We start from the raw sequence: 13,326 nt of genomic DNA, 5'->3' as shown, positions 1-13,326 counted from the left end.
TGGCAGACACGCTAATGTGTATGGGTGCTCCAACAGACTGGTCAGGGAAATATCCATTACGCATGTCCTATTTCAGACTGATGATCACCATATACTCCCAGAGATAAGCAGCCAAAAAAGATTCTTGTCAGCTGCTTTCTCATAAAGAACATAGGAGCACTTAGCTGAGCAAACCCTTCTATGTATGGGAAAGACAGCCGAGATGGCAGTCAGATGAAAGATCAACCATAGGATTATTCAGCCAAAAGCCATCAAATGACAGCGTTAGAGTGAGGGTTTTAAGTGATCTAAATTCAGACCTGTAGAGGCGGTTGGTAGCCAATATTACTCTTAGTTAACACAGACAAATATACAGTAAGGGCTAGAAATATTAAGACAGTGACCCACATTTTGGCATTTTACCTATTTACCAAAACATATTCAAGATACAGTTATATAATCAATATGGATTTAAGTGCAGACTCTCAGCTTTAATTTTATGGTATTCATATCCTAATTGGAGTAAGGGTTTAGTAATTACAGTTCTTTAATATGTAGCTGCCTCTTTTTCAAGGAACCAAAAGTAATTGGACAATTATTTCAAAAACTTTTTAATGAATTGCATGGGCTAGTCCCTTGTTAATCATCATCAATTTAGCAGTTAAAAGGTCTGGAGCTGATTCCAGGTGTGGTATTTGCATTAGGAAGCTGTTGCTGTGAACCAACAACATGTGCTCAAAGAAGCTCTCAATGAAAGATAAAATGACCATCATTATGCTGAACAAAAAGAAGACATTTTTCAGAGATATAGCAAAAATATTATGCCAAAGCAACAGTTTGATGCATTCTGTAAAAAATAGAGCGCACTGGTGAACATGGGAACACAAAAAGTACTCAATGTCCACAGAAGAACAGTGGTGGATGATCGCAGAATACTTTCCATGGTGAACAAAAACTCCATCTCAACATCCACCTAAGTGAAGAACACTTTCTAGGAAATAGGTGCTTCAGTATCTAAGTCTACCATGAAGAGAAGACTTCATGAGAGAAAATACAGAGGATTCACCACAAGGTGCAAACCATAAATCAGCCTTAAAATTAGAAAGGCCAGATGATATTTTGCAAAAAATCATCTAATGAAGCTAGCTTAGTTGTGGTAAAGCCTTCTTTGGAAAGATGAAATTCCGGTCAAACTCTAGTAGAATGATGGGAAAACTAAAGTATATAGAAGAATTGGATTGATTTACGATCCAAAGCACGTCACATCCTCTGTAACACATAGTGGAGGCAGAGTGATGGCTGAGCATTCATCGCTTCCAATGGCTCCGAAAGCAACCGAAGAGTTTAAGTTAAAGAAGTGGAATATTTTGCAATAGCCAAGTCAATCTCCAGATCTCAACCCCATCGAGCTGCATTTCTCATGCTTAAGATAAAACTTAAGGCAAAAAGACCCAGAAACAAGCAACAACTGAAATCAGCTGCAAAAAAGGCTTGGCAAAACATCACAAAGGATGAAATCTAGCATTTGGTGATGTCCATGGACCATGGACTTCAGGCAGTCACTGCCTGCAAAGGATTCTGTACAAAACTATTAAACATGAACATTTTATTTAGGGTAAAGTAAATTTATTAAATTACTTTTCAACCCCTGAAATGAGGAGGTTTGGTAGAAAAACAGTTGCAATTCCTAAACAGGATGTTTGTGTTGAACCCCTTTAATTAAACCTGAAAGTCTACACTTCAATTGCATCTCAGTTGTTTAATTTTTAATAAAAAATAGTGGCATACAGAGGCCAAATCACAGAGATTTTGTCACTGTCTAAATATTGCTGGATCTAACTGTAGTTTATAACTCAGTAATGATTTTGAATTTGGGAATATGATTAAGTTTTCTGATTGGTTTTCTGATATTTAGCATAATGAAGAGTACTTTAGACCTTTATACTTATATAGCATTCATGCATTCATAAATCCATGTACCACAAGTGAATAAGAATAGTTATTCTTCGAATTCTAACTCATCAGCAGATCTCATTTGGACAGCTGATGACAGGCATATTCTTTTGTCCTTTCAGAGGTGTGGAGAAATCCCATTTGACAACCCAGATCAGAATGCCAGATGCGTGTGCATGCTAGGTAAGAAGCCTTTATTTTTCTAATGCAAATGCTAAATGTTATGGAGCTTTAGCCCTGCACTTCTGGTGAACGTGTAATGAATACAGCCATGATTTTGCTAAGTTTTCATTCACAAAATAATCCTATTAGTTTTGGCTAGCAACACAAAGTTAAAATATTTTTATATACTCTTTCAAAAATATATATACTGTATATATATAAAATAAGAGTTGAATTAGGCCATAAAATTGATGTCAAAAAGTGCTTTTTTCATGTGCCTGGAATCTTGCTGAAGATTGGGCTGGAAGATATTTGTGGTTTGAATCCCAATTCCCACAAGCCACGTGAAAATAGCTTCTTGGCGATCTCTGTACAGCAACCTTTGCAAGGACGTTCACAGCTAACAAATTATTGGCATCAAGCAATGAAGCAAACATTGCAGGCAAATAAACTCCTTATTATGACTCTAGCTGGGTCTTATGGAATGTCATCTCAAGAAATCGCTACCATTTTATTCTCGTGCTGTCTTGTTCACAGAAATGTCTGGAAGTTGTAGACACATCATTGTTGTCTGTTGTGATGACTAATTGGAAATTGCCTGGTTAATATGTTAAGATGAAAATATAAGCATGGTCTACTTGTTTAAAACTTTTTGGTACTTTACTCAGGTGCATATTGTAAGATTGAATGACTAAAAGAGGTTGTTCAGAACTCAACAATTGTCATTGGGATAGGTTATCAATATGTGATCGGTGGGGTCTGACACCCAGCATCCTATACCTATCAACTGTAATCTGCTACAGAAATGGTTAAATATGGCAATGCGCAGGGTGAAACACAACAGCCCAATCTACTGCTATGTAATCACTGCCAAATACTGGCATTTATCTCTCATCCAAGTAATTCATTTAAGTGGACTGCAGTGTTCTGCCTTGTACATTGTTTTTATCCATCTACTGATGTTGCAGATTACAACTGACTGGTGGTACTGATGTGTGTCAGACCTCCACCGGTCTCATGGATAGGTCATCTGTTGACTTGCTCACTACTAGGACATCTCTTTCTCATTCCCCATGTTTGGCTCCATTAAAATTAAAAAGCTTATACTCAACTCCATCACGTTCCTGGGTCCACATTAGGTTGCGACATCACGCAAGCCCTGGACCCAATTATCACTGGTTTTCTTTACCTGCATATATGTAATTACTAGGAAGTGAGAGATGTGGCTGCCGCTCACTTCCTGTTGGTTAACTCATACTGTATGTCCAATCAAGAGGTTTAAAGACGAAAACGCTGGGCACTGTTCACGTTATGCAGAAGCAGTATCACTGGAGGCTCCGTTCAACCATCATCAGTAAAAAGACATGAAACGCCCGGTTCACAGATGGTTAATGCCTTCAGCAGCCAGGTAAAAAAAATCAAGACAGCCACCGTGGTGCTCTTTTAAAGCAAAAACACATGCATGATCCAATTAAAAGAGGTGAAAAGGCACTCTCCGGTGAAACTGTACAAAAATCCTTTATTGGAAAATGGGTTACGGATCAGGGCATCAGGGAAGAGAAAAACACATAAACATGCCAGACAATGGCCATTTTGTGCCCTCTCGGGGTGCTTCCACGGGTCCACCACCTGTGGAAGCACCCCGAGAGGGCATGAAACGGCCGTTGTCCGGCATGTTTGTGTGTTTTTCCCTCCCCTGATGCCCTGATCTGTACCCGTTTTCCAATAAATGATATTTGTACAGTTTCACCGGTGAGTACCTTTTCATCTCTTTTCATTGCATAAATCATATGTCCGAAGGCGTGGAGAAGGAAGCCAGCTGTGATTGGGGACAGGGCTCGTGTGATGTTGTAACCTCATGTAAACCCTGTAAATGAATGCGCCAGCATTGGAGGGGAGTATACGTTTTTTTATTTTAATGGGGCCAAGCATGGGGAACGAAAAGGGGTTGTTCAAGTAGTGGACAACCCTTTTATGTTCTTTTCATTTAAGTGGTCTGCTCAGCTGACGCAATTGTACTCACCAGCTTACTTTTATTTGATGCGCTATTTCTTCATGTTTAATTTAATGAATGCTTTAAGTACTTATGGCTTTTTCTTATAGGCTTGTTTGTCAATTATTTGCGTCTTTTTGTGGCCCTAAACAATATAGTTGGTTGGCAGCACATGTATGAACAGGGATATTGATGTACTGAAAAATGCTCCTTAAACAAGACCTATCACCCCAGTGTAGAAGTGTAGCAGCCCTTTTACTTAAGAAAATAATAGGCAACCAAACGCTAAACATTTTTCGAAATAAACAAAACCGTCCCTAAACAACCTGTAATGGATCCTTTTTGCTAGCAAAGATAGGGCCCAGACTGCCAGATAGTGGGATTTCAGCATGCTGAGCATGATCCCACAATCCTCCACGGCAGACCTTACTTTCAAAATCCAAGATCTCCCTTGTTTTCATGACATCTCGAGCTTTTATCACTACAGGAATTAAAATGTAACATTTTACATTTTGACAGTAATGTCTGGAGTTCTAAGAGTTGTTACATACAGGTCCTTGAGGTCTTCTCCCTCTCCGAGTCGGGAGGTAGGGTAAAATGCAGAGAAAATGTCCGGACCTGCTAGTAATGCATCTTAAATCTTAGACTAGAGTGAGGTTCCAGCATCCATTTGCTATCACCCTTATGAAAATTGCTGACAGACAGGTATTAGATAAGGCAAAGAGAACTGAGCAAAGCTAGAAGTTGGCAGATAATGGAGTTCTCAAATTAGCATATATTTACACAGAATATTGCCCAATACCCTGCACATTGAGTCTGGTAACTATATCAGTATTTTATAAAATATTACGATAAGATTGGTAGTTTTCTCTGTTTTCGTACATTTTTATTGTACATTTATCACATTTTTGCATATTTTATACTTTTAAAATCCATATCAGAATAGCTGTATAATCCTTCTTGAAAGTTTACAAGCCTGATATTAAAATAGGCATTTAATGAGTCAACCTCTAGCTGGACTCCAAAAATACTCTTAAATCTAATATCATGATTACTGCCATTCTAATACAGATGATCAAAGTTAGTAAACCAGCTTTATCAGGTCCAAGATATCTAATTAGTAATGGATTGAGTTTGTATTGTGAAATCTGATTACAGGTTTGCTTTAAAGAGATTGTTCACTACTTCTGAAAGTAAGCATAGGGTTCTTCATAACTTATTCTTCTGATAGGACATCAAGGCTGATCAGCACCTTCAGTTGTCATGTGACGCTCCCCAGCAGAAGAGGAGCCCAGAATGACAAAAATATCCTGTTTTTTCTTTATTTTTCTGTACCTTTGTCCATAGAATTTTTAGCTTTGTACCATCTGATACTTTTTTTCACATGCCCAGTTGCCATCTGTTTGTAATAGGTCAAGTATTAAAAAAAAAACACTGGATACATTATAAACAGAGCAAAAAATGGATATAAAATTTGGTTTTGCATCCATTTTTGTTCATTTTGTAATGGATCCATTTTTACACATCTCATATATTTTTTTTTTTTTTTTTTAAAAATAGTAACATTTGGAGCACCTTCACTTCAGTGGTCCCACTGATGTATTTTTGAGCGCGCCAGTTTTTGGGTGAAATTTATGTGACTTTGGTACCAACATGTGACCTTTGGCACCAAAAGTTGCAAGAACAGTTCATGAAAGGAGAGAAAGCCCATTTTTTACTTTGCAGCAAATTAATGAATCACATGCACCATTTGGATGAATTTGGAACCAAAAACATCAACTAATATCACAAGACAAAAAAAGGACAATGACTTAAAAAAACAGCAAATGATGGATCGGGGGTCTGTTTTTCATCCCGCTAAAAAATGGATTGCAGTTGGAAAGCGGAAATATTTTAGGACTTTTCTGTCCACATTTAAATGATCCTTTATTTCTGTGTTTGTCATCCCAAAATGTGTCCAAAAATGGAAATAACTACTGGACACGTGAACATAGTTTAATTACCCCACCTGTTCTATTCCTACATTGATAGGATGAACCGTGTTATTTTCACTACAAGTTCAAAAGGTTAATTGAATGATGAATTATCAGGGTTATGCAAGAAGATAAGGTGATTACTGTAATCCGTTCTTCTAACACTCATGCTTCAGCTCAGGACTAGTGCGGTGATACCGGAGAAAAGCAGCCCTATACCAAACAGCATTCTAGAAAATATTCATTACATCCTTACTAGAACATATTCATTACATATTCCACTTGAATAAGAGAGCTAAAATGTTCCACCCAAGCTTCAATGTGTTACTAAACATGGAGACGGATTTCATTATGCTCCCTATTGCTTGCTTGGTTATACCTGCTATTGTTACACCTGGAAATAAAGACGTTTTGGAATTACCTTCTTGTTGGAACATAACATAAAACTACAGATTTTATTATAGAGAAATATGTGAACTTGAAAGGATTGTCTAATTCTACTCACCTGCGAATTGTTTCAGCCGATACCTGCCAAGATGCATGCATGATCTGCAGATTTTCCCACTTTCTTAGCATTTCTTGTATAGCATGATGGATTTCAGATTTCAAGGTTTTCTGAGTAAAGATTTAAAATGTCAATTTTACAGCCAAAGGTAACAACGTTTTGAACTTTTGGCTTTCACACTCCATATCTCAAAAATCCACTACAGCTTTGAGTGTGAGACTACCTTCATTTCATAAAAGAACATTTTGTCTATTTCATACATAAAGTTGACTTGCAACTATTTAGAATATGAGGGTTCTGCAGATTCTTGTCATGTCACTGCGTTGTTACTGTTTTGTTCCTGGTGTTTGAAATACACTTTCTGCCTGTATACTACACATTACAACCTGTTCTCGCATTACCTAATTTCTCAGTGTGTTATTAGGCTAATTCCCATGAAGATTTTCCAAGAAAAAAGAAAGAGCATCATTCAGCTCATCGATAGCAGTCTCTCAGGCAAGAAAATTGCCAAACTGCATCATTTGTGTGCCATGACAGTTGGAAGAATAATATATAACATCCATTCCATCCATTCAAAAGCCATTCAAAAGGTGGATGAATAGGCAAAATATTAAAGTCAACAAGTCGGCTCATCACAAGGTCTATCAGTTCTGGCATGAGAAATCCGGCAGTAGAAGTGGCTCGTGTGAGCGGACATGTGTTTGCTTCCTCACACAGATGTAGCAGAGCTTTTAGATGTAGATGTAGTAGAGTCTGCTTTTGGACTACGTCGGAGGGTTTTTATTTGGGTAATAAAGATGGAGTCCTAAATGTCTTCTGATTTATTTCTAACAAAATATTTTTTCTCTGTGTTGTTGTTTTATTTTACTGTTAGAATAACAGACAATCACAGATGCTGTCACAGAGTCGGCGTCTGTGATTGGCTGTTGGAGTAACCTGAAACCAGCCCATACATTCTAACATCTATACACATATAGTAGGGTAAAAAAAATAAATACATAAAAAAAAATGACGTAGCTCTCCGCTGTATTTTTGATTTTCAATGCAGATAAGTGGACGGCTACGGGCTGCCACCCCCATCTGCCTGGCTTTACCTTGGCTGGCAATCAAAATACAGGAAGCCTATTATTTTTTTTTTTAAATTATTTAAAAAAATAATTTAGAAAAAACTGCATGGGCTCTCACCGTATTTTGATCGCCAGTCATGTAAAACCAGGCAGCTGGGGGCTGGGATTCTCAATGTGGTAAGGCCCAAGGGTTCTGGGCCCCCAACACTAAACCACAGCCCGCATCTTCCCCTTCTTAGTGCCATTTCCAGGAGCTTTACCCGGCTTGTGCAGCGGCCATAATGTTGGTGGCATGCTGAGTAATAAAGGGGTTAATACCAGCTTTGTATTCTCAGCTGGCTGGTACTAAGCCCGAAATTCATGGTGTCACGCCAAATTAGACATGGCCACCATGAATTCCTAGTAAACAGTAAAAAAAACACAACACAGAGACATTTGTTTTATTAGAAATAAAACAAAAAAAATGTAGAGACTCGATCTTTATTATAAAAAAAATCCTTAGTCCGACGTAGTACAAAGGTAGAGCATTGGCAGCTCTGCTTCATCACACTGTACATACAGCATCTATACAAAGTGAGAAGCAGAGAGAGTATTGTCAACTCTGCTTCATCACTCTGCACAGACAGCATCTATACACAGTGAGAAGCAGGCTGACACTGAGGCCGGAGTTCCACTTACTTATGACTCGTGCAGTCTTGCATCGGCATCACCCAGCATGGACTGACAATCTCCAGACACGAGCGCCTCAGCTGCATGGAAATAGGTGCAGCCAATCGCTCCTGTCAGGACAGTCTGCGGCCATACCGGGTGATGCAATGTGACACTCGCACAGTGACAGTCAAAGTTCAATTGAGTCCATGAGCCATGGACTCGGGTGAATCTTGAGGTTACTGCGAACATGGCCAAAAACAGCCAAAGATTGCTGAGTGACGAGCAGTGCAGTGCATACCCCCGGAAGTTAACACGACCTGCCATGACGTCATAGCCATGTGACCAGTCTAACCCAATGTCTGTACAACATTCACACCAGACTGGTCATATGGCTATGACGTCATGGCAGGTCCTATAAGTAAGTGGTGGTTACCGGGCAGCACAGCAATGATCAGACACGGAAGCACAAGCGTCCGGAAGATAGTCTGCAAGACGCGTTGCGGGACCTGTAAGTATAATCATAATGTTTTTTAATAATGTGCTGCTTTTTTTTTACAGCCCCTGGACCGAACTGGACCCAAACTGTAAAAAGAACTTCCCAGAAAGCTTGTTTTTGGGATCGTGTGCACGAACACCATGTGTTTGGTACGAACCCCGAACTTTACAGTTCGGGTTCACCCATCACTCTCCCATCTTCACTGAAGAAATTATTCAATGACAATGAAGTAGAGGTGCTGGATTGGCCCCCACAGTGCTCAGACCTCTACCCAATCAAACATTTGTGGGTAGTGTTGAAGATACATCTGTATACATACCCAAGCGAGTCAACCATCATGCCCTAACATTGTGAACGTGTAGAAGAGACCTGGGATCATATATTGGTGGAGACATGCTTATTCTGATCGAGAGAATGCCCAGAAGGATTTAGAAAGTGTTGACAGCCAAAGGTGGATTTACAAATACTAAGAAAATAATTAAAATTAAAATTTAGATTTTTAGAAGCAAAACACTAACAATGCAGTGACATGACAAGATTCTGCATAACTAATCATATGCTAAATAGTTGTAAGTCAAATTTATGCACGAGATAGCCAAGATGATTATCTATAAAATGAAGGTAGTCTCATGCTCAAAGCCATAGTGGATGGTGAGATATGGAGCCTGAAAGTCAAACTTTCAAAACATTGTTACTCTTTTGCTTGTCTGTATATATATATATATATATATATATATATATATATATATATATATATATATAAAATACTATCTTGAAATTGTATCTCTTCTGTCCAAGAACATTCATCCACTGATGCACATTGACTCCTGCTTTAATAAATAAAAAAGCCCCCTCCCTTAAGGATGTCAGTGCTTTAGTAGGGAGTAGCTTTAACATCCTCAGAAATTGTAACACAAATTGTATAGGATTTCACTTGAATGGTTTTCTTTAGTGAGGGTGCATTCAGATGTCCCTATAAATCAGTTTGAAATCAGACTACAATGTACAGAATGAAGCTGGGAGACTCACCATCCAGTCTGTGAATTGTGGTCCGATGTTGGACTGAATTATACAGAAATCAGAATGCACCTAAGGGTTTGCTGACATCTGCGTATAAATATGCCAAAAAAATCGGATTGCACTCAAGCCAATGTTAAACAATGAGTCAGTGCTGATCTGAAATTTTTTGCTGAGCTGGTTTTGGCCTGAGGAGAAAAATCGCAGCATGCTGCGTATAGCCGCAAAAATATTACCCTCCAGTAGCATAGAACACTGTAAATGCTCCTGTAAAACACTTGAATGCTTCATCTACACAGCAGACATTAACCCCTTTACGACCTTTATGACTAAGGACATACCGGTACGCTCTTGGTCATGTAGAGGTAATCACCGGAGGCTGTTGCGGTGAGTCGGCGGTGATCCCTGCACATGTCTGCTGATCTTATCAGCAGATATTTGTGCCTAATAGACGCAGGTGCATCTGCGATCCACCCGTGCCTGTTAACCTCTTAGATCACGTTGTCAAAATGTGACAGCATGATTTAAATGGCTGCAACGGGGAACGTGCCGTTCCCCGCCACCTTTGGGTGCCCCATGATGCAATCACAGGGAGCCAGTGGTTGCCATGGTAGAGAGGGGTCATGTGATGACCTCTGTTGCTATCATGACATATTTCCTATTAGAGCCAACAGAGCGCTCTCACAGGAAAGGAGCATTTCTGCTGATGAGAGCTGTGCAGCTTTGATCAACAGAAATGCACAAGTGATCAGCCTGTGCAGTCATAAAGTCTCCAAGGGGGACTAGTAAAATAAAGAAAAAAAATTTAAAAAACTTTTTAAAAATGTGAAAAAATAAAAAACCTAAAAGTTCAAATCACCCCCCATTTGTCCCATTGAAAATAGAACAGTTAACAAAATACACAAGTTTGGTATCACCGAGTTCAGAAATATCTTTCAAAATAAAAAATCAATTAATTTGATCAGTGCATGGCGTAGTGAGAAAAAAATTCCAAATGCCAAAATTAAGTTTTTTGGTCTCCGCAAAATTTTGAAAAACTGCAATAACAGGCAATTAAAATGTAGCATCTGCACAAAAAATAAGCCATCGCTGAGTCCCAGATTCCAAAAAAATGAGAACTCTATGGCTTTCAGAAAATGGCACAAAAAGTGCAATTCTTTTTTCGGACAAACTTCTGAATTGTTTTTAACCCGTCAGTATGAGTTCGTAGATACCAAAGTAAAAGTATATATGTTTGGTATCTACGAACTCATACTGACGTGAGGCATCATACTGACACATCAGTTTTACCATATAGTGAACACGTTGAATATAATATTTCAAAAACAATCGTGTAATTGTATTTTTTTTTTGCAATTTCACCACACTTGGAATTTGTTTTCCTGTTTTCCAGTACGCTATGTGGTAAAACTAATGGTTTCTTTCAAAAGTACAACTTGTCCCGCAAAACAACAAGCCCTCATATGGCAAGATTGATGGAAAAATAAACAAGTTATGGCTTTCAGTAAAAGGGGAGCAAAAATTAAAATGAAAAACGGAAAATCACCCAAGGGTGAAGGAGTTACGTAGTTGCTTTGTCCACACTTTCTTTGAAGGAAACTCGGCCAGGCCAGCATAGGTGTGAGCACTGCATTTCATTGGTCACTGATTGGCTACAGCGCTCACATGACACAATGTCATGGAAACACCAGCAGACCCCTCGCCAATATCTCTAAAATATTGCTAGTGTCTCTTCTTTTTTTTTTAAATGCGAGAATACAACTTTTCAGAACGGGCTTCCCAAGTGGTGGATAAGCCCTTTAAGTACAAGAGGACAGATCTTTGGAGTTAAATCATTAGCGTTCTGGCATTGCTGACATGTCAAGCCAAAGCATGTCGCTACTTAATTATTGTCTGCATGTGTGTTGCTTATTAACTGCCTCCCTTATTAAGGGAGCTATTTTGATACACAAACTATATTTCAAAACTGACATATAAGGAGACAGGATGTACCCGACATGGGTGTGTTAATGACATTTGTATATTCATTCCTAATGCAATGTCAAAGAACAATCCTGATTTCACAATACATATTTGATATATACATCCTAAACAGACTGAGGCATCTTGTAAATTTGCATTTTGACTGATTTTGTCTGTTTTTGAAACAAGCCTACAGAATGTTTCACTATCATACACTCAATTAATCTTGATATGTACAGTACATACCTTACTGAGGCATGAAATGCGCTAGAAGTGTCATGAGAGTTTGAGTGGAATAATAGACTGTGATTAGCTCACTGGCAAATCCATTTAACATAATACTTAATTTAATATAGGAGGCAAACAAACCAGAGGATTTGGGGTAAAAAAGTGACTTACAGGCGGTCCATATTTTGCACTTTATAAACAACTAGCTATAGTACCTGGCATTGCCCGGGATAGTAACTAAGTATTTTTCTCTCAGTCTCTTTCCCACTCATCCTTTCTCCCTCTCTCCCACTCTCACTCCCTCCCTCTCTTCCACTCTCCCACTGTGCGACTCTCCTACTCTCCCTGTCTCCTACTCTCCCTCTCCCCCACTCTCACTCTCCTTTTTAACCACTCTCCCTCTCTCCCACTCTCCCTCTCACCACCGAAATCATATCAACTGACACATAAGCTGTCTTATACTAAGAATATCCTTTGCTGCCTATCCAGGGCTGTATTTTGCCTTCATGCTGCCCTAGGCACTTTAAGTGGTCGCGCCCCTTAGTGACAACGTAAAACTGAGTTTTCGCACACGACATCTGTTTAAGGCAGATCTACTCTGTAAAACACTTTAAAAAGTATCAATGAGAAACGAAGGGCACTAATCCCCCCAATGGGGATCACCACAGGCACATCAAAACATAGCATGAGTATAAAATATTCCCACCACACCGTCCCCACTTATATACTGTGACTGTCACACTGCCCCTAATAAACTACACACTGCCCTCCCTTATAAATTATATCCACCACACCTTCCTCAATTATGAAATATGATCTGCACATTGACCTCACATCATGCTGCCCCCTCCTCAGTGTCCCATGCATGCTGCCCCCTCCTCACAATGTCCCATGCATGCTGCCCCCTCCTCACAATGTCCCATGCATGCTGCCCCCTCCTCACAATGTCCCATGCATACTGCCCCCTCCTCACAGTGTCCCATGCACGCTGCCCCCTCCTCACAGTGTCCCATGCACGCTGCCCCCTCCTCACAGTGTCCCATGCACGCTGCCCCCTCCTCACAGTGTCCCATGCACGCTGCCCCCTCCTCACAGTGTCCCATGCACGCTGCCCCCTCCTCACAATGTCCCATGCATGCTGCCCCCTCCTCACAATGTCCCATGCATGCTGCCCCCTCCTCACAATGTCCCATGCATGCTGCCCCCTCCTCACAATGTCCCATGCATGCTGCCCCCTCCTCACAATGTCCCATGCATGCTGCCCCCTCCTCACAGTGTCCCATGCATGCTGCCCCATCCTCACAGTGTCCCATGCATGCTGCCCCCTCCTCACAATATCC

The 13,326-nt window shown here is 39.8% G+C and overlaps 1 protein-coding gene across 1 annotated transcript in view; it reads left to right on the top strand.

The window, feature by feature from the left end:
• The window catches only part of PDE7B (phosphodiesterase 7B), a 532,107-nt gene that overhangs the window by 204,481 nt on the left and 314,300 nt on the right, over nucleotides 1–13,326 (top strand). Inside the window, exon 2 of the mRNA XM_075339855.1 lies at nucleotides 2,055–2,115. Coding sequence (XP_075195970.1) covers nucleotides 2,055–2,115 — 61 coding nt within the window. The remainder of the gene's footprint in view (nucleotides 1–2,054; nucleotides 2,116–13,326) is intronic.

The sequence above is a fragment of the Anomaloglossus baeobatrachus genome, chromosome 3 (genome assembly GCF_048569485.1).
Source record: "Anomaloglossus baeobatrachus isolate aAnoBae1 chromosome 3, aAnoBae1.hap1, whole genome shotgun sequence".
NCBI lineage: Eukaryota > Metazoa > Chordata > Amphibia > Anura > Aromobatidae > Anomaloglossus > Anomaloglossus baeobatrachus.
Note: the sequence above shows the minus strand (reverse complement) of the source record. Positions and strands in the feature narration are given on the sequence as shown.